The sequence below is a fragment of the Drosophila novamexicana genome, unplaced genomic scaffold (genome assembly GCF_003285875.2).
Source record: "Drosophila novamexicana strain 15010-1031.04,08,12 unplaced genomic scaffold, DnovRS2.1 tig00001810-arrow-arrow-pilon, whole genome shotgun sequence".
Classification (NCBI taxonomy): domain Eukaryota; kingdom Metazoa; phylum Arthropoda; class Insecta; order Diptera; family Drosophilidae; genus Drosophila; species Drosophila novamexicana.
Window position 1 is genome coordinate 62,390 of NW_020824894.1, and position 26,169 is coordinate 88,558.

The following is a 26,169-nucleotide window of genomic DNA, read 5'->3' on the forward strand; positions in this document are numbered from 1 at the left end:
AAAAACTATGGATAGGCAAGGCTAGTTGACGTAGTGATGGGAGCTATCGAGCACGATTGCTATCGATGCCAATCAGCCAGCTATCGATGTTGGCTGTCAGCTGCAAATAGCGTGTACACACTGGCCAAAAACAATGCGCGATTCGTTAAAACAATTGTTACACATTAACTAAGCAATACAATTTTGATAAATATAAATATGTATGAACGTTACGCTCCTTACCATTCACTAGTTTACAAATAATAATGCACAACAATGGCCACTTTCAGTCACCATTTGAAATGTGGCAGCTGGTCGATAACTTTTGTAACTGCCACTGGGCCGTGCCTTTATGGGACAACATTGAGAGATATATAATTTGTTGTTGTAAGTTCCAATTGGAAATGGAGACAAGAGTTTTGTTGGCTTTTGTAATTTTGGTTTTTATTTAAGCAATTTAAAAGTTGTTTTCCTTTTGTATATAGAGCATTGCATTGCATATATACATATACATATATATATATATTTATATATACATATATATGTATATATGTATATATATAATGCATCTTATTTGCGTTGGTTTTTAATTATTTCTTTCTCTGGCTTTTTGGTTTTTATTAATTTATCAAATAAATATAATATTCACGCCTTGCTTTCAATTTTAACATGGACTTCAATTAAATTTACAAACACGTTCGCTTGATTTACGTATTTAGTTATTATTTTTTTATTTCATTTTTGAATTTTTTGACACCTAAAAAAAAAAAGTTTGCCATTGAAATTTGCATTTAAGTAAATATTTGTTGTTTTTCTTAATAAAGCGCGCTCATATATATATCTATATATCTTTTAATATGTATATATAAATTTAGTATATGAATCGTAAACATTTATGCAGTTATATTTTGTAGATTGTTTTTCAAGTTTAGGTAAGTTTTGGTATGAATGCATATTTTATTTAATTTGTTTATTTCTTTTTTCTTTTTGTTTTCGTTTTCGTTTATCAAAGGTACCTAAGATTTGCATTAATTGTGGTGCACACGCCTACGAAATTGCCCCAAAAAGATCAGATCGTCGATAAAGTAGCCTTCGAAAAAAGTGTATGCAATCTTCGGTTAGCCGAAGTTAACAAAATTCTCTCTTTTAGTTTGTGATTTGTTTTGTTTGTTGTATGTGAGATGTGAAACATGATATAAATGTTGTTCTTGTTGTTTTTTTTTTGGACTGTTTATGCTTTGTGTTTGTAGTTAACATAAGGCATATATATATATAAATGTATATATATTTAATTAAATAAAAGCACTGTGCGCCTGACTCAATTTAAATCTATTTATTTGTGTTTTTAGTTGAAATATATACGTGTATATATATTTGTAGTTGTGTATTGTAAGTTTTTAAATTGTATTTGGATTTGCATTCAAGCATATTTATTGATAAAAAGTAGATAACACAGCGTTTTGCATGCAAAATTATTTAAAATTAAAATTACATTTTTAATGAATTTGTTGTAAACAGAGCAAAATGCGCTGTTTTTTTTCATCTTTTTTTTATGGCCACGCGCGCGCCTCGAGCATTAAATAAACATAATTATAATTATAATAATAGTAATAATAATTATAATAACAAAAAGAAATTATATTCGAGTGCCTTTGTATTGCAGTAGCTTAAAGCAAAATGAAATAAAAAATAAAAAAAAAAAATTATAATAATAGTAATAAAATTGCAACAAAATGGAAAACAATTGTTTAGACATTATACAATAATATTATAATAATAATAATAAACCTGATGCTGAGTTGAGTTGATTTAGCAAAAATGCAAACTCGTTGGGAGCACAGCTTGAAGCAAAAGTCGAGCAAGGAGCCAACATTCAGTTAGCATATATACATACATATATATATATATATATATATGTATATATGGTGTGTTTATATATGTATAGATTAACAACTTTTGTTTGACCATATACGATATTTACTTATGCTGAAACTGTTTCCAAATCGATTGGCTTTAAGACAGTTTGAAACAGCGACGAACACATGACAAAGAATATGGTATATATACATATACATGCACATATATATATATATATAGACAATTATTTAATATATGCATATATGCATATATGTTTATGGCATTACAATACATAGGCATGCTCATCTATATATGCTAGCTATTTGAATTTTTGTTTTATTTATTATTTCTTGAAGCTTAACAACATTTCGACTATGCGACATTGTGTTTAAATATGGTAAATTGTTTTTATTTTTTGTATATACTTTTCTTTTGTTTTTGTTATTATTATTTTTGTTTTTGTTTCTTTAGTTAAGAATTTTGCATATAGGTTTGAGTATTGCGTGCAATACGTACTTTGCTTAAACACATTCATATTCACTTTCTCTTTCTTAATACTCTAGCTCTTTCTGTCTAGCTGAAGATATAGCTTTAACAGGCTAGATATCTGGGTTTAGCTCGTTTAGTTTGAAGCGTTTGCATATGACAAATAGAGTTTGGGTTTTGTGTTAGGGCGTTTTTTGCTCATTTCATATCGAATACATTATTCGTATGTGATACATTTATAAGTAATATAAACTAATTATTAAATAATATATACTCGTTTAAACACAGACAAAGAGATAGAGCGTATATTGTTGCTGTAGCTATTGTTGCTGTTGCTGTTCTTGTTGTTGTTGTTGTTGCTGCTGTTGCTGTTGTCGTCATTTATGTGGGACAGAGCACCTTCAATATGTAATCCGTTAGCAGCGTCGGCACCGTCGGACTGTCCTCATTTATAGCCTTGAGTACTGCAAGAAAGTTGGAGTATATTTGAGCATAACTTTGAAAAGTTATAGAGTATATTGTGCGAAATAGATTTAAGATCAAACAAAGCATGAAACGTTGCCTTCCTTGTCCAGAAAGTGTGTAACACATCTCAAATGAATTTTCAGATAAATGAATTTCAGATAACCTTAAAACTCGTATACAATTTTTAAACATTTGCGAATGGCATTTACTAAAAGGTTATCATTCAGTCTTTAGATAGAAATATATTATGAGTTCTTATATAAAGGGATATCATAAGATCTAGCGTGAATGAAAAAAGAAGCTGATATATGTATGTAGCTATTTCTTACATTTCTTGTTACACCTATATATTGCCTATACTTTACAATATTGATATATTAGGGGGAATCTCTGAGCTCTTGAGGTATATATATGCATTATCTTTATCAGCACGAAGAGCTGCCTTCGTTCTAGCCTGGATAAATGCATCGATTTTAGTTATTATGAGTTTCCCAAAATCGATAAAAATCGATTATCAGCGTATCTAGACGATTTTATTTCTATTCTCTTTTTGATATATATATTTATGTGTAATAGATTGGGATTCCCGCGTTACTATCACTTGTGCAGCTGCAGCCTTCGCAAGCGAACACTCACTTTTGATCAACACCTGCAGCGACTGATTGTTGGGTGTGCCATTCTCCAGATGATACGGTATGACTGTGGTCAAGTACTTGGGCTCCGGACCTGAAGCAGAGATTCAAATATATTGGAGCTGAATAATATATATATTTGAGGCAATGAGGCTTTTACCTTGGAATTTGCCGCGCTTCTTCTCGACATGGTATTGTCGACGCTTATTTTGGACTGCCAGCAGCAAGGATATGAAGGAGTTCTTCAGCTCCTTCTCGTACTCGAGCTCATCGCGCAGCGCCAGCTCATTGATCAGTGTCTCGCTCAGCTCCTGGATGAGCATCTCCATTTCCATATACAGCTCGTTCAGCTGTGTGCTGCTCAGATATTGTAATTCTAGACAAAAAGGAGTTCAAAGTTTAGCTATCAAAGTGAGTTTGCGCGGGTTTACTCACTCTCTGCGTAAAGCGGGGCGCCGAGCACCTCACGCGCCTTCTCAATGACCTCCGAATCACAGGTCTCGGGCTCATCCAGCGGACTCTCGGCCTCATCCATGATGTCATCAATTTCCTTAATCACCTCCTCCACCGTCTTGATGGGATGATCGTCAGCATCCCCGTTCAGGCCGTTCAATATCAAGGCATGCATGTCCAAGTCGTTGGCCACCGCCTCATCCTCGCTGGCCAAGTCGTTGAACTCATCCACTGGCGTTTGTGCATCCAGCGTGTTGGACTGTTGTTGTTGGTTTTGTTGTTGTTGTTGCTGCTGCTGCAGCTGGTTATGCTGCTGCTGCTGCTGCTTTGTTCGGCTCTGACCCAGATTGAGGGTCGGCATGTGCATCTGGCGTGTATACGACTTGGACCAGTCGATGGGCAGAATGTTGCCAAAGTTCCCAGTTATGGTCCACCACATTCTGCAAAAGATAATTAAATATCATGAGTCCATAAATTATCGAAAATCGAAAAGAGAGTGAGCGGGACAAGCCAGGAGAGAGAGAGGGTATGAGAAGGAGAGAGAGAGAGAGTACGAGCGAGAGTGAGAGAGAGAGAGAGTACGAGAGAGAGAGAGAGAAAGAGAGAGATAACGGGAGAGAGAGAGAGAGAGAGAGTACGAGAGAGAGAGAGAGTGTGTGAGAGAGAGAGAGAGAGTGTGAGAGAGTGAGAGAGAGTAAGAGAGAGTAAGAGAGAGAGAGAGAGAGTGAGAGACAGAGTACGAGAGAGAGAGAGAAGAGGAGAGAGAGAGAGAGAGTACGAGAGAGAGAGAGTAAGCGAGAGAGTACAGGAGAGAGAGAGAGAAGAGAGAGAGAGAGAGAGAGAGTAACCGGACGAGAGAGGAGAGAGAGAGAGTACGAGAAGAGAGAGGAAGAAGTCCGAGAGAGAGAGAGAGTACGCTCGAGAGCGAGAGAGTACGCGTAGCGTGCTCGTCTTAGCGCGCGTCAGTGAGCGCGTACGCGCGAGAGTTCCGAGAGAGAGTACGCGAGAGAGTACGAGAGAGAGTACGCGAGAGAGTACGAGAGAGAGTACGCGAGAGAGTACGAGAAAGAGTACGCGAGAGAGTACGAGAAAGAGTACGCGAGAGAGTACGAGAGAGAGTACGCGAGAGAGTACGAGAGAGAGTACGCGAGAGAGTACGAGAGAGAGTACGCGAGAGAGTACGAGAGAAAGAAAGAGTACGAGAGAGAGGGAGAGGGTACAATTTAAGCACAGAAAATAGTGTAAGAAAGGAAAGACAGAGTGAGAGAGAGATAGAGAGAGAGATAAATAGAGAGAGTGACATAAAGAGAAGACATGGAGAGATAAAGTGAAGGACAGAAAATAAGTTACAAAGGCAGAGAGGGAGAGTGAGACAGAGACAACCTCAAAAGGCAGAGAGGGAGGGGGAGAAACAGGGAGAGAGAGAGAGAAAGATAATAAATACGGAGAGTGTAGCGAAGAGAAAGAGAGAGTCCGACACATGAGAAATGAAGAAAATTAAGACTAAGAGCCAGCGAGAGAAAGATATAGAATTTGTGAATATGATAATGCAAAGTTAGGAGTAGAGTAAGAAAGAGAAAGACAGAGAACAAGAGTAGGAGTAAAAGAGAATGAGAGAACAAATGAAACTGTGAGAGTCAGAGAAATTCAACAAAAAATATAGTCTTGACAAGAGATTGAGACAGAGCGGAAGTCAAAGAGAGAGAGCGAAAGCGGAAGTCAGAGAGAGAGAGAGAGAGAGAGAGAGAGAGAGAGAGAGAGAGAGAGAGAGAGAGAGAGATAGAGAGAGGGGTCCACTTTTGATACACACCAACACTGTTTAAAAGAAACATTTTATGCACACACCAATACACATATATTTTCACATAACTAACAAAACTCAGAAAGTGCCAGCCCCTACTTGAAATTATGAGAATCGCATAGAAGGGCATGCATACAAATTCGTCATACTTCAAAATTTGCAGCTGGGAAAAAAGACGTTATTATTTGATTTAAGTGCACTTATATGCCACACTCGAGCACTCTAAAACCAGGTGGACGGACGAATAGATAGACAGACGTGTCGGCTGATCGTACTGATAGAGAATATATATAATTATATATATGCCTGTGTGTAAAACTTAAATAATGAACTTTAAATGAAAGCGGAGTTTTATGTAGAAACTATTTGCGTATATTGTTTTAAAAGTACTTTTAACATGCACAACTTAGATTTTTTTTTGCCCCGCCCTCTGCCCCGCGAGTGGGTCAACGATTCGATGGGGCAGTATTCCATAAATTCAAATGCACACTTTTAATGGCCTCTGGCGGCGCCCAGTGGAATTTCTTGGCTATTTATTGCGGATGAGAGCAAATGTTTCGTATGCCACCCACTCCAAGTGCAACAAGAGCGACAAACAAAAGGCACGTTAAATGTGGTGCAATGTGCTGCGACTTATGGCTAACAACAACAACAACGACAACAACAAAAGGCAGCAGCAAAAAGAGGAGAACAAAACTGGCACAATAAACTGGCAAGTGCCTTGGTGACGACTTACAAGGAGGCTAAGTAAACAGCTGCCAAACATTAAAAGGCGCATGCGGCTGTGGCATGTGGGCAGGGGCAGGGGCAGGGTAAGGGGTGGGCCTGCTGCAATAGTGGGTCGCTGCCTTGCACTGGTTGCTGTCTCGGCTAAGCGGCTGATAAAATGCCTCATTAGGCAGCTCCCAACGCACGAGCTATGCAAATGAGATGCAATTAAGATTGGAGATGGCAGAAACCACCAAAGATAAGACAAATGGCAGTGGAAGAGACGAGAAGGGAGTGACACCGATAGTTACCCTGTAATAAGATACCAAGATAGATTAAGATTGGAAATGACAGCAACCCGCAACGACGAAACAAATGGCAATGAGACAGACCTGGTTGCTAGACAGGTAGATACCCTCTAAATGGATGGAAGCGAAGCATTACGCTCATTGATAGCCTGACAGGGAGATTGGATGAAAGAAACGAATGAAACAGAAGAAACAAATGGACTTGAAACAGTCAGTGCCACACTCATAGATAGCCTGAAGCTAGCATGCCTGAAAGACCCGAATGAAACAGAAGAAACAAATGGAAATGAAACAGACGAATGTGCCAGATCCGGAGTTGCCCCGCACACAGTCTACAATAGCATATTGAAATTGAGACTAAAATGTACACAGAATAAAACGAGGAACTTTAGAAAACTGGAAAGCGAAACAAATGGACATGGAACAGTCGATTTGCTAGACAGCCAGCTACCCTGTACCCTGGTGCAATTCAGACATAAATGATGAAAAGCGAAAGTCATATAGACGAAAGGCGGGCATTCTGTTTAAATGTGTAATATGGCACAGAGCTAAAAGGAACTAATAGAGAATTCAAGACTGGTAGATACCCTGTAGCAAAACATACTGAAAGCGAAAGTCACAAAGTAAAAACAGGCAAGGAGACTGTTTAATTGGAATAATATCCTGTAATGAGCCCAAATAGATACAAATAGAAACTCAACAGGAGGAAACACCCTGTAGAAAACCCAAAGAGGCCAATTAAATCTGTTCTTTAGAAATGCGATTGTAATAAGCATATTGAATATAAAATCTCATAATAAATACTTATAGAATTAGAATACCCTGTATCAGTCAATTTAATTGGCACAGGGTATGCAGAATAGTGCGACGAGTGTCTCAAGTTGCAATTGGCATTTTGCCCAGAGTTTCCCCACCGAGAGTTGCGTTTGTTTTTTTTTTTGTTTTTTGTTGTTTTCTTCGCGCCGTCAGACAGTTTGTCTGCGTTGGAAGTGTATGTAAATTGTCTGTGTGGCACAATTGCTATCGAATTTCACGATCAATGCCAATCATTTAATTGCCAGATGGCTTGTAGATGCTCTCTCGCTGCTTCGCTATTTGTTTTTTCCTTTTCGGTTTTATGTTACTCTGTAATTGTTGCTGCCGTTGTTGTTGTTGTTGTTGTTGTTGTTGTTGTTGTTGTTGTTGTTGTTGTTGTTGTTGTTGTTGTTGTTGTTGTTGTCTTCCCATCATTGTTTTTGCTCTACATTTGAGCAATTGTTGGGTGTCGTTGTTGTAGTTGTTGATTAGCTGATGATGTTAGCTGTAGTTGTTATTGTTGTTGTGGCTGTTGCTGTTGATGATGATGAGCATTTTGCACTTGAGCGCTTTTGCAGCACAATCTCAAATGCCCTAAGTAATATTAGAGCTGATAATTAAACGGTCGTTGTTGATAGCTACGAAGCGCTGCGCTCTAGAAATTGTTATAATAGTATCGAGAGTTTTATAGAATATGATTCTTTGAGAAAATTTAACAAGAACATATCTATAACTTGTCCAAAGTGGTTATCACTCTTTCTTTACAACGGAGTAACTCATAACGAGTATTTTGTGACGAGAAGCTCGTAGCTTAGAACGAGTAGTTCGTAACGAGTAGCATACAGCGATTAATTTGTAACGAGTAGTTTATAACGAGTATTTTAAAACGTGTTCTTCTTAATGAGTAGGTTATAGAAAACAGTTCATAACGAGTAGTTGATAACGAGTAATATCTAGTGAATAGATTGCAATGAAAAGTTTATATTGAATCTATTGCAAAGAGCGGGAATTTGTAGCGAGTGTCTCAGCCGATTAGCTCTCAAGGTGTGCTAAGAGCAAAGCGAAGTTATAAGTCTTGGTTAATAACTAAGCAGCGAAGAGCTCTAATCTTGCCATATTAGTTTCGAAAAGATTTCTATGGCGAGTAGCTTGTCACAATTGATTATGGCTCGTAATTACCAACGAGTAACTTTTAACGAGTGGATGATAGCGAGTAGTCTGTGAAAAGAAACTCGTCGCCTAAAACGAGTAGCTTATAACGAGTAACTCATGGCGAGTAGTTAACAACGAGTGGTAGATTATAGCGAGTTATTTATAGCGAGTAGCTTTTAACAAATAGCTTATAAGAAGTCGTACCTTATGCCGAGTATATCGAAAAAAGGGGAACTTCTGATGCAGAACGAATAATTCTGGCCACGCTGCTGACCCATCAATTAAATGTTGGCCAGAGTTTTTCTATTTTTGCATATGCATCCAGCTGGCAACGAGCCTCAGTTCCATGCGACAGGCAGCAAAACTCTTTGCCCCAGTGGCAATCGTTGCAATCACATTTTGTGAAATCCGTACATTAATGACGCTCGTGCTAAGAATGTTTGGTATTTCCTTGTGTTTCATTTAAATTTGTATTAATTCGTTTTATTTCGTGTGACTGCTTGTTTCGTTTCGCTGGAAATGAATTATTTGTTGTGTCGGCTGTGTTTCTACTTTGCCTTCAATATATACATATACATATATATGTATGTATATATATACAATATACATATTTCACTTTTTCGCCATGTGTAAATAAAAATCACTGGAATAAATATCTGCGACGCCGGGTTGCAGCAGCAAAAGTAATCAATTCGAAGAAGATTGAATTGCTCTGACTTCCTAGGCCACGTCTATCTCAGTTACATTTTTATCGATAGTCGATATTGTGTAGTTTATCTCGATAGCAAACCAATTGCTGTTCAAGAATATATATGAATATATATTGTATATGGGCAGTTGGCAAGACATTTTCCCATTTAGCTAAAGCTGAGCATACAAATAGCAAAGTAAATACATTAAATTTTTGAAAGAGACAACTAAGAAGACAACATGGCACCGACCATAAAATACCCTTTAGCGTGGCAGGGCGCACGGGCGCACGGGTAGGGCTTGATATATCCTTAGGTTCCGTTTTTTATGCCTTCAATTTACAAACGGACTGCTATATTATTTTTTTTCAGTTTTTTATGCAATGAATTTTATAAATATTTCTATATCTATTCGCTATATATATATCTATAATATATTATGATTCAAATACATAACCTAATTGAAAGCTGATAGCTTTCTGGAACGCGGAATTGGAACGCCTCTTAATGCGAATTGCTTTTATAAGGCAAGGCAATTCGAGCACTGATCAATTGCACATATACCCTGTTAGCATAACATTTACAGGGTATATAAAAAGCAAATAAACAGCAGCAAAAAGCAAAGGCCAAAGATGAAAAATGTGCGAAACAAGCGAAGCGGGCAAATCGTTTGCGACACTCGGAAAAATGCGTCAGGTAAATGAATGTCTCTCTGTCTGTCTGTCTATATGTGTGTGTGTGTGTGTGTGTGTGTGTGTGTGTGTGTGTGTGTGTGTGTGTGTGTGTGTGTGTGTGTGTGTGTGTGTGTGTGTGTGTGTGTGTGTGTCTAGGCTGACACACAGATACACACCTACACACACACAGATCTATACGTAAATGGTGCATGGGGATGGGGCTGTGGTATGTGTCGAGGCCGCCATTTAAATAATATGTAGGTCTTTAAAGCTGCACACACATCAGAAAATATGGCAGATATATAGTATATATATATATATACACACAAATATACATATGTGTATATGTGTGTGTTAAATGTGTAGGCTAAATATTTGGAGCGTTCGGTTGCACTTGCCAAATGAATCTTATGAATGAAAGCAACCAAAGTTGATTTGCTCTTAAGTTGATTAGCCAGTTCTTGGACTAAACTTGAGCACAATTGGCCACGTTTCGAGCAAGTGTTGTCATGTCTTGTTATTCATAATACAAAATAAAAAAGTGTCCACATTTGCATAATGCGCACTTGATAAGAAATATGTATATAAGAATAGGAGCATTGTGTACGGAATCGCTTGATATGGAACGTTCTGTGGGCCAAACGTTTCCGTTTCGCTCAAAAGAAAACAACATATGCATATACATGTACATATATTAATGATATAAACATTTTATATGAAATTATTAAACAAACTTTCCTAAGAACTGTTGATCTATTGCCTATGATATCATTGATACTTAGAGCTGAATACAGAGTTCTTCTGTTGGTTCTCTTATTATAAAAGAACCAATACGAATTAGTTCGCAAGCGAACTGTAATTGATATCAATTTCTCTAACAGATTTCCACAATTTTCGAACACATTCCTCCAGCTATATTATCCCTACATATTCCCATTCCTAAACTTTGGCAGTTTTCTCCTTTTCCACCAATTCGTTCCATTTCTCAAAGTTCAAATAGTTCCTTCTTTTTTGTTTTGTATTGAACCTTTTTCTCAATGTTCCTTCAGCTCCTTTGTGCTAGCTCCTTTAGTTTTCTCAGTTCATATAGTGACTCCAGTTCCAGTTCCAGTTCGCACCTTCAACCAAATAGAACTCAGCTATTGAACTGGTTCAGTCACAACGTTTCCGTCCAGTTCCAATTCCAGTTGCCTGGGATTCCCTATACAAATTTCCGACTAGCTTAGCATAGCTTCCTCTAGCTTACAGTTCCTCCAGTTGTGCTCACTGCTTCCGTTTCAAGTTCATTCGTTCCAAATAGAATTCAGCTATTGAACTGGTTCAGTTACACTTTGAGTATACTAACTTTTGGCTCAGTTCTAGTTCATAGTTCACAGTTTCCCAAGTTCGTACAGTCTTCCCTCACAGTTCTCACTCTCGCTCAGGCACACTGCTCAAATAGATATTTCCATCATCGCGACTGGCAATTAAGACATGTATTTTTTGATTAGCGCATAATTCATACGGAAAGCAGATCACATCCCGGGCACTTATCAGGCACGTTAAATCAACGCAACAGCAGCCAAATGAACCCTGAACTCTTCTTTCGACATGCTGGACCAGTCTTATCTGCGTATCTTCTGTGGCCAAAGTGTGTGTGTGTGTGTGTGTAAGTGTGTGTGAGTGTTTTTGTTTTGTGTCTAGTTGATGATATGCATGGGGCACATGTTGAGCTTGTGTGCAGCGACAATTAGCGGCTCAATTTCAGCGGCAAAACATTATTTTTTATTTGTTTCGTTTCGTTTCGTTTTTTTTCTTTTTTTTTTTTTTTGAATTTTAATTTTTGAACCAACGCCCACGAAATGAGCTCATGCGCGAACGCCGTAAGGCGGACGGCGGCCCATTCCATTGTTCCTTGGCTGTCAATTGCCATATGAAAATTAATGCGTAAATATTTTAATGAATTTTAATTGCGGTACTTAGATAACGCAATCAATTTGTGTCCAACTGATGAATCAGACGACAGCGTCACATGATCTTTGCGACGAGCGTCATAAGCGGCATTTTGATTAGTTTGATCCAGATGAATACTCATCACATTCACGTGATCATCGGGACGAATATCACTCATGGCCTTATGATTAGTTTGATCAAGATGATTCTAATGAATACATTCACATGATCATCGAGACGAAGTTGGTGAATATATTCACATGATCATCGAGAAGAACATCAACACTCAAGGGTTTTATGATTAGTTTGATCACTATGAATCTGATGAATATAATGAATACATTCACATATTCATCGAAACGAACATCATGGAAATATTCACATGATCATCGAGACGAACTTGATGAATATATTCAAAACATCAGCATTTTTATAAGATTATCCATAATGAATATTCATCACATTCACATGATCATCGCGACAAACATCATTCACGGCCTTATGATTAGTTTGATCATGATGAATATTCATCACATTCACAGGATCATCGCGACGAACATCATTCACGGCCTAATGATTAGTTTGATCAAGATGATTCTGATGAATACATTCACATGATCATCGAAACGAGCATCATGGAAATATTGACATGATCGTGGAGACGAACAACATCTACGGCATTTTGATTAATTTGAACATGTTATTATTCATCACATGCACATGATCATCGAGACGTAGTTAATCGACGAGCTCATGATTAGTTTGATCATGATGAATATTCATTCATTCGCCAACGCGTTGCGAGTGGCATTTCATTCACTTGACTTCACTTCGCTCGCCCACGCAGAGTTTGACGTTTTTTTTTTCTTTTTCTTTTCATTTATATTTTGAATTTAATTGTGCTTGGCATTTCTTAAGTTTTTCTATTGTGCATCATTTTTTTTTATAATTTCTCTAATTTATTTTTATTTTAATTTTACTTTTACTTTCTTCCTGTCGCCGACGACTTTCTACAAGAGTTTCATCTACATACTGGCCTCTCTCTGTGTTCACTTTTTGTTAAAGAGAGCAAGAAGTTCGTAATATACTCTATGATCTGTCTCTCTTCAGCTTGCTTTGATCATATAGTTATCCTTTCAATGCTCCGCTTTGCCTTCTTTATTCACATGCCATATTCTCGTTGTTTTTGCTGCTTACTCTCTTAAGAAACCCATTCTGCTTTGTGCTCTTCTTTCGTAAACGTTGTGACTTTTCTCTCATTTTGCTGCCAACTCTCTCGTTCTCTCTCTATTTCCCTCTACTAATAAATAAATAAAGAATATTGTTTTTACATTGATTTTATAATTCGTTGATGATTTGTTCGCTTCATTAATTACCAAAATGCACTTGCAATTGGCACGTTATATTCAAAGTGCTTTATTGATTCGCCCATTTTTAATTGCAAATAATTTATGCAACGATTTAGCCGTGGATATTTTGAAGCCTCCAGCTTGGATAATGGCTCTGGGTTTGGCTTTTGGAGCTCTGCGCTGTGGTTCGTTCACATGTATTTTCACTCAAGCGCGGCGCAACATTCACATGTTTTATTTTCGGCGTTGGGCAACAGAGGGGGGCAGCGAGAGAGAGAGAGAGAGGGGGGTGGGACAGTGCAAGTCATGGGCATAACAAATTTTGTATGCCCTGTAAAATCAATGTGTGTGAATGAAAAATAAACGAAAATAGTAAAAGAAAATTGATTTCAAATGCAATTGTCAAGAGATTGAAAAGTGTATCTGAAAGCACGTGAAAAAAACGAGCTTTCAACTAAATAATCTAAGGCCTTGATAAGAGAGTAAATATGGCATAATTTGTATACCCTGAACCCATTAAAAATGAGTATAAGGGTATATTGTATTTGTGGAAAATCCAAATGTATGTAACAGGCAGAAGGAAGCATCTCCGACCCCATAAAGTATATATATTCTTGATCAGCATCAATAGCCGAGTCGATCTAGCCATGTCCGTCTGTCCGTCTAACCGACTGTCCGTCTGTCCGCATGTATGAACGCAAGGATCTCAGAACCTATAAGAACTAGAGACTTGATAATCGATAACTTACTCCGTTTCCAAGCAATCGATAAAAATCGATATAGATATCCTGTTTTTTGGGCAATTTTGGTAAATAACAAGAGCTTGAGTCACCAACCTTGACATATAGCTTCTAAAATAGAATATATATATATATATATTTGATGTTGAAAGAAGAGGGTTCAGGTTATCCCCTAGTCGGGAGCTCCCGACTAGAACCTCTTACTTTGTTGTAATTCGAAAAGGGAAAATTACTCTCGTGCTCTTCTCCATCTAGATACTTTTCGATCTTTTAGTACTGTTAGCCAACACTGAACTGAACGTTACACAACACCTCGGGCCAGTTACTCGTTAACATTCAAACAAATTAATAGTAATAACTTGAATTATAGCATCTACGACAAATAATATTTACAACAATATATTAGAGATTGTCCAACTAGATGACATAGCTAAGAGAAAAGTAGCTGACGTAGAGTAGCACACGGTGAGAGGGGGAGGGAGGGGGGGGGGCTACATTTCAATACAATCATTGTGCATTGTGCAAGAGTGTGAAAGTTTTCGCTGGGCCCAAAGATGATTATGCCCGAAAGCCAGACATAAATTATTAAATAAGTAATGTATATAAGAAATAAAAATTATTAATATATATATATATATATATCTGCATATTTATGTGCTGCTGGATTAGTTGGCGAGCTGGGGGAAAGGTGGCTGAAAATTAAAACCGAAACCAAACACGAAAATGCAGCAAACACACATCAAAGCGCATTCTAAATATAGTTGGTTCACACTTTGCGTTGGCATCACACAATGCAGTTGCAGATACATAGATACATAGATACAAAGATACATAGATACAGATACAAAAATGGGGACAGCAGCGTTGACAAACTTAGCGTTACGTTTGCCTCTTCTAGTCTTTGCTCTCGTTGGCCTGCTAATCCCCAAGGGATTGACTCCAAGGCAGTTAGTTATTTATATTTTGCTTTGTTGTTAATTATTATTATTGTTATTTTCTTTCTCTCTCCAATTCCTTTTTTCTATAAATAGGCCATTAGCAGCGGCAGCAGCGACGGGGGACGCTGCGCTGAGCTGGGCGAAACGCTTTTTTGGCTTCCATTTCGAGCCAAATCAGTTTAGAGCTGAGCTCTCAGTTATGTGGCCCACAAATATAAACGGCCCAAATGGCAAACGTGGCCAAAATGTAACGTCGTAATGATCATTCTTTATGGTAAGTCAATCAATCAATCAATCAATTAACAAAGTCTGCAAAATGTTGCTCAACTCAGCTCAGCTCAGCCCAAGCAAAGCTGACAAACAATTTAAGAGTTTGTTCATAAGAAGTTCATTATATATAGATATATATATAAACCCTTGCAAAAGATATAGACTGAAATTTATACACAATACATATATACATATATTTATATAATCCCATATGCCATATAATATTAAAGCATAACCCGAAAATAGGTTAGATAAAGCCGCCACATTTTGGCTACCTTCGACAATTCCACTTAAAATTAAAAATAAAAAAATTGCATAAAGATCGGACCTTAAGCACCGAAGCAATGTTGCCAATTTGGCCAATTCAGCTTATTTCTGGCTAAATGTAGCTACTTTTTAAAAGTTCGTCAACAGATTTAGCTATTTCTGTGCAAACATTTCCAGCTTCCTTATACTCCTTCAATGGCAAAATTCTTATTCATATAGGAAAATGCGTTTTCCATTGATAAAGGAATTTTCAATGGCTATTAAGTTTATATATAATGTGATCTATATACATATAGACATAGATATTATTATATTTATATAAGAAGCCCATCTCCATAAGTTTTAAAAAAATAAGCTGATGCTGAGTTATTGAATCGTAGCCTCTTTTGCAGCTCTTTGTCACATCTCTCGTTGATTGCCTTTTTCAGGGACAGCCTTGGGCAATTGTGGGCGAGGGAATGGACAGAGGGGGGCGTGGCAAATGAAGTGCCAATTCAATTTGGCACAAACCCTTTTCAATTTCAACAATTTATGTTTTTGCTACGTTCCGTAGCCGCCGGCCTGGCGATGTCCTTGACAGCTTTTTTTGCGTTTGCTTCCGCCTCTCCGTCCCTATTCTCACCATCTCTCTGTGTCCATCTCCCTCTCTCCATTTCTCGCTCTTTTTCTAGCGTTTATTATTGTTGTTGTTGCCGATGATGTAATAGCCAAGCTTTGTCGATTCGCTTTTTGGGCGTGCGAGCGTCTGTAGATTAGTCATCTGTATCTGTATCTGTATCTGTATCTGTATCTGTATCTGTATCTGTATCTGTATCTGTATCTGTATCTGTATTTTTATCTGTATCTGTATTTTTATCTGTATTTTTATCTGTATTTTTATCTGTATCTGTATCTGTATCTGTATCTGTATCTGTATCTGTATCTGTATCTGTATCTGTATCTGTATCTGTATCTGTATCTGTATCTGTATCTGTATCTGTATCTGTATCTGTATCTGTATCTGTATCTGTATCTGTATCTGTATCTGTATCTGTATCTGTATCTGTATCTGTATCTGTATCTGTATCTGTATATCTGTATCTGTATCTGTATCTGTATCTGTATCTGTATCTGTATCTGTATCTGTATCTGTATCTGTATCTGTATCTGTATCTGTATCTGTATCTGTATCTGTATCTGTATCTGTATCTGTATCTGTATCTGTATCTGTATCTGTATCTGTATCTGTATCTGTATCTGTATCTGTATCTGTATCTGTATCTGTATCTGTATCTGTATCTGTATCTGTATCTGTATCTGTATCTGTATCTGTATCTGTATCTGTATCTGTATCTGTATCTGTATCTGTATCTGTATCTGTATCTGTATCTGTATCTGTATCTGTATCTGTATCTGTATCTGTATCTGTATCTGTATCTGTATCTGTATCTGTATCTGTATCTGTATCTGTATCTGTATCTGTATCTGTATCTGTATCTGTATCTGTATCTGTATCTGTATCTGTATCTGTATCTGTATCTGTATCTGTATCTGTATCTGTATCTGTATCTGTATCTGTATCTGTATCTGTATCTGTATCTGTATCTGTATCTGTATCTGTATCTGTATCTGTATCTGTATCTGTATCTGTATCTGTATCTGTATCTGTATCTGTATCTGTATCTGTATCTGTATCTGTATCTGTATCTGTATCTGTATCTGTATCTGTATCTGTATCTGTATCTGTATCTGTATCTGTATCTGTATCTGTATCTGTATCTGTATCTGTATCTGTATCTGTATCTGTATCTGTATCTGTATCTGTATCTGTATCTGTATCTGTATCTGTATCTGTATCTGTATCTGTATCTGTATCTGTATCTGTATCTGTATCTGTATCTGTATCTGTATCTGTATCTGTATCTGTATCTGTATCTATATCTGTATCTGTATCTGTATCTGTATCTGTATCTGTATCTGTATCTGTATCTGTATCTGTATCTGTATCTGTATCTGTATCTGTATCTGTATCTGTATCTGTATCTGTATCTGTATCTGTAGTATTTTTTAGAATTTAGTCCCTGGCTTTTGTAGTTTTCAAGATCGTCGCCTTGATCGTCACATTTACGCAAAAACCAAAAGATAGCATACCCTTTCAACCCCTTATCAATGGGTATTAGTCGAGTAATACACATTTTATCAGAGTTTCCAATCGAAAGTCAGCTTTCGATTCAAAGCGCTTCAAATAACGAGTGACTACTGTACAGTAGTGTATCGACAGCTATGTTTGCAGCTACATCCACATTATGCTGTGTTTATGTGTATCTTGGGGTGGGGCAGGACAATTGGCTGCAACAGTGCACAGTGCACAGTGCAAGAGGTTAATGTCCTTTGGCGAATTTTGCGCTTGGACAGGAAATGCCTTTCAAGCAACCCCAAATAACAACAACAACTACAACTCGAAACCCAAACTCGCTTGGGGTCTAACGACAGGCCTTTCGACTCCTGCCTGAATGCTCACCCACTGCCACAACCAGCCACCCTCGCATCCCCTCCCCCTCCTTCCGTTGTTTTCGTAACACGCATACGCCATGTTGGCATGACTCATTCGACCCTCGGTGAGCAGGCGGCGGGATTTGGCGTTCAGGGGGGTTGGATATTGTTGCTGTTGTCGCTATTGCAAAACTACCCCCGTCTATATTTATATAATTTTATATTATTGTTTTAGCTGTCACAACGCCGAGTCAGGCAGGCTCCGTGTTGCTTTCAAGGATACATCAGCAGCCACTTCCTGCGAAGCCCTGAGCCCCTACCCCAACCCCTCGGTGTTATACAAGCACTCAATTGAGTATTTATAGTAGTTGGTTAGGAGCAGCCACCTTACATAATTGATTAAACCGAACGTAATTCGATATCCAGTCACGAGGCAAGCGACTTCAATAAGGGCTCTTAGCTTGTCTAAAAATGTGACAAGGGGTTAAAGTGAGAAACTTATTGCTAATTTAACAGCGAATTTGTCGGACTGGTCAAACAATGTGCAACTACAAAGAATTTCAACCATTATTTTTTCTACTTTTAAGTTTTAATTGGCAAAAGAATAGTTTGACCTGACAAAAACATATTTAACTGCCAGCTAAACTGCCTGATAAATCTTAAATAACAGCTTAGTTGTATAGAATACGAACAAAACATTTGACAATAAGTTAAAGTGGGTGTCAAATATAAAGGGTTGTCCCTTTTGTTGGCTTTTTCATATGTCTGAATCTAAACTGCCTAAGAAATATTTAACTGTCAGCTAAACTAGCTGGTAAATGTTAAATAACAGCACAGTTGTGTAGAATATGAACAACACATTTGACAATAAGTTAAAGCAGATGTCAAATATAAAAGGAAACCTAACTTAACTGCCTGGTAAAAGTTAATACATGGATGAGTTAATCACAATATAAATGGAAACAAGAAAACACACGTGACATAATTGTTGCTGAAGCTTAACTGCATGATAAGTATTAACAGGCAGATGGAAAAAACGCTACACATTTAACAACATGGCTAAGTTATTTGTCAAGCTTAAAAGGCAGCCTATTCACAATGGAAATGTTAAAGACATATTTCCCTGCATATTAATGAGGCTAAACTGCCTGTTAAATGTGTGCAGGCAGATTTGCCAGGGAAAAAGGAAAACCCCCAGATAAAACATTATGACAAGAGTAATTGTTAAGTTTGTTCGACAGCCTACTGACAACACAGAACACGCAGAAGCATGGCATATTTATGGAGATAAACTGCTTGGTAAATGTTAACATGCGGATAACTAACTAGACGAACATGTAAGACAAGCAAAACATTTGACAACCAGCCAAAAGTATTTGTCCGACACAGAATTCAGCGAGTTGTTGCATATTATGGAGACTGGCTGTCAAAATTAATGGCCCACACATCATGCGATAGCCAGAAATGGCAGCTCGTATTTATGGCGCTTCTTGCCAGCGATTTGGCCAAAACGGGTTTCGGCTTTTTGGGAAAAGCTGAGCTGCAGGCAGGATTTGGCGACAGGACATTGAACTTAGGCGCAAAGTAGGTCGCCAGCTGGAAGCCAGCTGTACAGCAGCTAAACGTTCCAGCTCCAGTTCCAGTTCCAGCTGCAGTTCCAGCTGCAGTTCCAGCTGCAGTTCCAAGCAAAAGCTGCTGTCAGCTGCAACAGCGACAATTGCAGGCATTGCAAAATTACAGGAAATGTTAAGAAAATAAAAGCTGATTATGTCAACATGGAAAAAACAAACCTGGTTAAGGGCGCGCTGCAAGGGTGAGGAATGGGGGGGGGGGGGGGGGGGGGGGGGGGGCGTTTGTCAAATGCAAATTGCTGGCGAACCGGAAAGCGGACCCACAACTGTTAACCAACTGACGAGTCAGGCCATATGCGGACAACGGACAGCGGACATGGCACATATGGCCAGCCTTTAAGTGGCACACAAATGCGGTCGTTTTAATGTCGCCGCCGCATGCAACAACAACAACAACAACAACAACAACAACAACAGCAACAATAATAACAACAACACATGAAAACAAGCCGTACACTCGGTTATAATGGATCCATAAAAGCGCTGGGGACAGCAAATTTTGGATGCGGCTACTCATATATATCATATGCAGCTCAGGTTTAATCCAAAGTGCCGCAAATCAATAAAAAAAAAATAAAAAAAAAAAGAAAACCCATCAGCACGCCGAAGAGTGAATACCCTTGGCAGACATATAGCTGGCAGGACTTGTAAATCTGACTTGGGTGTAGATATTTTTAATATAATAACCGAATCTTTATCCGATATGGGGCAGATTTTAAGCAGATTTTGTGAGAGAGAGAGAGAGAGAGAGACAGAAGCATTTTGGCATCAATAAAAGTCTAGTTTTGTACAAATAGCTTGATAATCGAAAAGGCTTTTCATATATTTAGCTAAATAATATAGTGAACCGATTCGAGCAGTTACTGAGATGCGAGTTTGCGTAGAACAGAACAGAAGAACAGCCTGACATGGCTATATAACAGTTTGTCAAAGTCTCCTGCTGTGCTTTGCACATGTTATAACAGTAAGAACATTACATTTGCATATAACAGTTCGTCGAAGTCTCCTGCTGTGCGTTACACATTTTATAACAGTATTATAAAACTACACCATCACCTTCCCCCCCCCCCCCCTCCCACCACCCTTCAGCTATGAACATTGCATTTGTATGTAACCAATAAAAAAAACACTCGATTAGTCTGCCAAGAAATGCATTTCCCAAGATGTTTCCTGTGCCATTCGCTCAGTGTTGTCGTAATTGCTGTTGTTTTTGTTGTTGCGACGAAAAAAAAATGCCGCAAAAGTTTGCCGGTTTGCAAATGTTGCAGTTGGCGTTGCCGTAGTAGTTGTTGGTGTTTTCGTAAAGTTGCCAAAGCGTTAAACATGTTCCAGCAGAGAATTAACAACAACAACAAAAACAACAGCGACAGAAGAAGAACATGTAAAACTACAGCAGCGCTGCGAGGCAAAAGAAGAAGAAGCTTTCTACGCAGCAAATACTCGACTTGAAAGACCTTCGTCAAATGTCACACACGTAGATGGGGCTGCTGCACACACACAGGCACGCACACGCAGACACAAACACACCTACATAACGCTCGACCTTCGTTAAAAATGAGAGCGTGCGCGAGCGAGAGAAAGAGAGAATATTTGTAGTAATGTGCAACGTAAATATTGACAAAGTGCTGCTTGAAGCGACAGACTCGTATTTGACGCGCAGGTAAACAAGAACAAAAACAAAGGAACAAAAGCGTTGACAAATACAGTTATATAGATGACGGCAGCATCAACCAGCAACGAGCAGCCAGCAACCAGCGGTGCATTTCGATGCATCAGCGACGACAGTGCGTAACGACATGAGCGAGACAGCCGAAGACGCTAAGCAAAGCAATTAAAGCAGTGCATCATCATGCACATAGCGAATGGCAGAGCGAGCGCGAGGGTAAAGGGTGTTAAGTGCTCGCTCTCAACGTCAATGTTAACCTGGCGTGGGAAGCTGATAAAAGCAGGCGGACAAAAAGAGAGCGGAAGAGAGAGCGAGAGCGTGCCAGGCACACATTCGGATGTTGCCATACGGTACGAAACAAACAACAAAAAAAACAAACTTGAGTGTGAGTGTGAACGTGAGTATGAGTGCGAATTTTTAGCCGCACTTTCATGAATAGCCCAACTCAAGTGCACATGAAATTTGTTTTTTTTTTTTTTTGAAAGTGCTTAAGCAAACATACAGATTTGCGTTTATCATTAGACTCATAATTCAACCTCGTTGCACATTATTCATCAATTGCAGTCATGAATATGCTATGTAGATTTATGAATACAATTTGAATATGTGCATATGCATTAATTGTTTATGACACACGCACAGCCGCGCAGAGAGCGGCAGAGAGAGGCAGAGAGAGGTTCGTTAAGCTGCGAGCGATTATCAAATTTATTGGCTGATGTCAGCGCGAACAACAACAGCACACACACACATACGTATATACATTTTGCTTAATTTGCGCACAGTGGCAACGCTCTCACTCTCCTTCTGTCGCTCTCTTTCCCACCCGCACACCCAAGCTCCTTGCACTTCCTGCTCTCCAAAGCAAAGTTAAACTCTCGACTTTCCAGGCAAATGCACTTTCAAGTGCTTTTATCAGCGGTCAACGCCGCTGCTGCTGCTGCTGCTGCTGCTGCCGCCGCGGGCGCCGCTGCTCATTGTTGCCATGATTTATAATCTACGCAATGGAAAACGCAGCCAATTCCAGCTTTTGAATTGCTTTGCTTGACAGCGCTGATTGCGACTTCCCGCCTACCGCCCATTGCGTACAGAGAGACAATTGGGCCACAGTTTATCATTGACGGGGGAGGGGGCTGCTGTTAAGGGTGAGCTTCCGCGAGACGCTGAGACGCCTGGTCAAGGGTTGCCTTTCAATTGGCATGCAGCATACTTCAGATGCAGCAATTGTCTCAGCGGCAGCCGTCATCTTTTATCGATCCAACAATGTGCCTACTCCCCCCCCCCCCCCCCCCCCCCCCCCTCCATCCATCGCTTCCACCCGCCTGGCAGCGACAGGATTACGTCGTTATATGGCGCCAGGGTTGGTTCGGTCTGCCGGGCGGGGAGGGGGGCTGGTGTTTGAGTCTCAGGGTGGCTTAGCTGGCGCATGCGCTGTAAAAAGCATCGCGCAATGCATTTTATGTAACTTTGAAAACAAAACAAAAAAAAAACTGGTTCACAATTGAACCGTTCCAGAGATTGAACCGTTCAAGCTTTCAAAGCCAAGCATCGAGCCGCAGGCAGAGCTCACAGTTACAAAAAAAGGCTAAAATGAACCAAGTGGAAGCCAGAGAATCGGAGTTAAACTTAAAGCTCGGAAAGCAGAGCTTAAAAAGTAAAATAGTTGTTAGATCAAGTGGAAAATCGATTGCCTTTGGTATAAAAGTCATAAGCTCGACAAAATCTATTCCAGAAGCTTAAAATAAGTTCCAGGCGCTTAAAAAGCTCAACTAAAAGCTCGATAAACACTCAGAGCTGAGCTCAAAGCTTCTTAAAGCTTCTCTTCCAGTCGAAAAAGGAGCTTAAAGCGCAGTTAAAACCGCTGGAAAGCCGCAATTGAGCGCAAAGCTTCGAAGTGCTCTCTTGAGCCAAGTCTCAGCTTGGAATGGCTTGAACTAAGGTTATGTATAGATTCGCATACTCACTGGCATTCATTCATGATCTCCTCCTGGCTGCGCACCTGAACCGGTGCCAGCTCCTCGACGTTCTCCTCGTAGTTGCCGAAGCATTTGGTTATTTTCTCATCGAACGTATTCACCAAATCCTCGAGACTGCCGCCAAAAGTCTCTGTAAAGTTGTCCACATTGTCAGCGCCGCGCTTATCCTGGCCACCGGCCGGACCGGACATATCGGCCAGTCCCAATTCCCCAAGATTGTGCGTATTGCAATTGGGGCTTATGTTGCCGGCGGCACCGGCACCGGCGCCTCCTCCTCCTCCTCCGCCGCCGCCGCCATTTTTGCTAATGTGCGCATCGCGGACCGCATCCTCGAGCAGACGCAGCTTGTCCTGCTGCTGTTGCTTGGCGTTGCCATCCTTTTGATTCCGATTGGAGCTCAAGTTCAGATTTAGCGTATCGTTGAGCGCATTCTGATTGGAAATAAAATCGCAGCCACCCCACTCGTCCGTCTCCTCGAACTTCGCCAGTGGAGCCTCAAATTTAAGCTCGGCCATTTTGGTGCCGAGGTCACGCATGGCACGCGGCACACGCAGTTGAGGGGCGGGCGCAGGGGCTGGGCGGTGGGCGTTCTGGACAGCGGGCTCAGATAAAGATGTTGCGAGCGATTTAAATAAAAACGCAGGCTCTGTCCGACTGCGGTTTGTTTTTGTTATGCGCTATTTCTGAGACACACTCACACACACACACACACACACAGGCGCACCTGTGTTGGAAAAATTCGCAACCCCTATTTAAACGCAAACGCACTTGTGTCACCCACCGTGCTGTTCGGTTGAGTATTTATATATTTTGATAGCAAATCGTTTAATTTGTTGCTGTCTGGTCACAATAAACAAAAACCACTGTTAAAAAAAAGTGAAACTGTCGTGCGTTGAACACTGTTTCTATTAGCTTGATACAATTTAATAACGAACGTTGAATGCCGTTATTGTTGTTGTTGTGCACGCAAACGCGAACGCAAATAAAATAAACACAGCAGAGTCGACGAAACGCGCAACACGACGGTAGCGACGAGACCAAAACACAACGAAGGTTTCTTGCGACTGCACAGCACCAGTGTGACCGTATGCGTTAAACAGCAAAATGCGCACATTTATCGAGAAACGCTGAATACTGCACACTGTTTTGACAAATTAAAAATAGCATGCACAAATATATCATTTAATAACATTTGTTTAATAACAATGCATTATTGGAAACTAAATAAGCATTTTCAACAAAAGCTATTGTCATCGATAGCGCAACCAACTATCGATGGCGATTTAAACACTTTGCAACACTAGTACGCTGAGCGGGCTTATTTAAATACTGTTCAAGTAATATTGCTAATTGGAATAATTCCCAATACCGATTCGCAAATTCCCGAGAACAAAATTTGTTTATACTCAATTTTATTACAATATAAATTAATATTTATATTAAATAATACATTTATTAGATTCAGAGTCCTAACATTTTGTTTTCTTCTTCTTTTTTTTGTCATTTTATTTTTGTTTATACTGCGTAATATCGAAGCACTCTGCCCAGCGGCAATAATTGTTTTTGTTTTAAACATTGTTTGACTTTTCAATTAGCATTTGGGTCAAAAAAATAGGGTTAGTTTTTAATTTCAATATATATTTATATATATATATATAGTAAGTAGGCCTTGTCTAGCCCATTTTCTGTGGGTTATATTTTAGTGCTCTCGAGAAATGCATTTAATAACAAAACTTTAAAACATTTGGGAATTTTGGTTAATTATCTTAAGAGAAGCACAGGCATACGCATGTGTGCGTGTGTGTAGATATGCAAATGCATGTGCACGCACACACACACACACACACACACACACACGTGTGCATTAAGGCTAAGCTACAACATTTTCTTTTTATTTTTATAATTTTCTTAAAAGCAGGCTTTTTTTTCCGGCTGTGTGTGTGTGTGTGTGTGTTCAGTGTCTTTTATGTCTTTGTTAGATAAGCATTAAATACAAAATAAATATTAGTAAATAATTTAAACGCTAACAAGAAAATGCCAAAAAAAACATTATCTCCAATCTCAACTGCACTTAAAATTGTTTTTCCTTTTGTTTAAGGCTTGCTTAAAAAGAATTATAGATACAAAACGAGAAAAGCTCGACTGGAAATTCTTCGTGAATCAACAAAAAAAAAAAAAAAAGTATTAATTATAATAATAGTCAGTTAATAGAAAGTATTGTTGTTTATGTTTAATGAGTAAGAAATATATATATAGCAATACGTAAATTGGTTTTGGTGCGGGTATTATTTTTAATAAATTAATACAAATTAAATACAGTTTTTGTGGCCCGTTTTTGTTTTTGTTTTTGTTTTTTTTAAATAAATACAGTGTGTAATTATCAAATAGTTGTAAATTGTAATCAGACAGCAAGAAATTGAATGGAATCTCATATGTTTAAAATATGTTTAGTATTATTATTATGTATATATTATTATATGTATAAAAATAAATGTCTTTTTCTTTTGACACAAACAAAATAGCTAAATTGCTGCTTTTTGTTGTTCTTGTTTTTGTTTTTTTTTTTTTTTAACGCCAATATTATATTAACTGTGCATATATTTAGATGTATGCAACATTTTTTGTTGTTTTGTAATTGTTTTTTTTTTTTTCAAATTGTTTCTATTGCTACATTTATTTATTGTTGCTTTCAATTTCTATGCGCGTGTGTGTGTATGAGACAGAGAGAGAGAGAGAGAGAGAGAGAGAGAGAGAGAGAGAGAGAGAGAGAGAGAGAGTGCACGAGTTACAGTTAAATGGATTTGCGTGCGCGACGCTCAGTGTTGCGAAATGCGTGAAGTCTTTTTCGGTTGTTTTTTCTTTTTTTTTGTTTTTATTTTAAATAATGGGAACAATGAAAAATTCGATATTACTGGGAACACTTTAAAATTTC

General features: G+C 38.7%; 1 protein-coding gene across 1 annotated transcript; it reads right to left on the bottom strand.

Moving 5' to 3' along the window:
• Positions 1-1,370: 1,370 nt before the first annotated feature.
• LOC115768490 (fasciculation and elongation protein zeta-2) lies at positions 1,371-24,272 on the bottom strand. The gene is made up of 5 exons (XM_030713072.1): positions 23,226-24,272; positions 3,855-4,312; positions 3,580-3,795; positions 3,424-3,513; positions 1,371-2,786 (listed from the first exon to the last, which is right to left on the bottom strand). Exons 1-5 carry the CDS (start codon positions 23,771-23,773, stop codon positions 2,704-2,706), a joined length of 1,395 nt encoding a protein of 464 aa, XP_030568932.1. The 5' UTR covers positions 23,774-24,272; the 3' UTR covers positions 1,371-2,703.
• Positions 24,273-26,169: the final 1,897 nt, after the last annotated feature.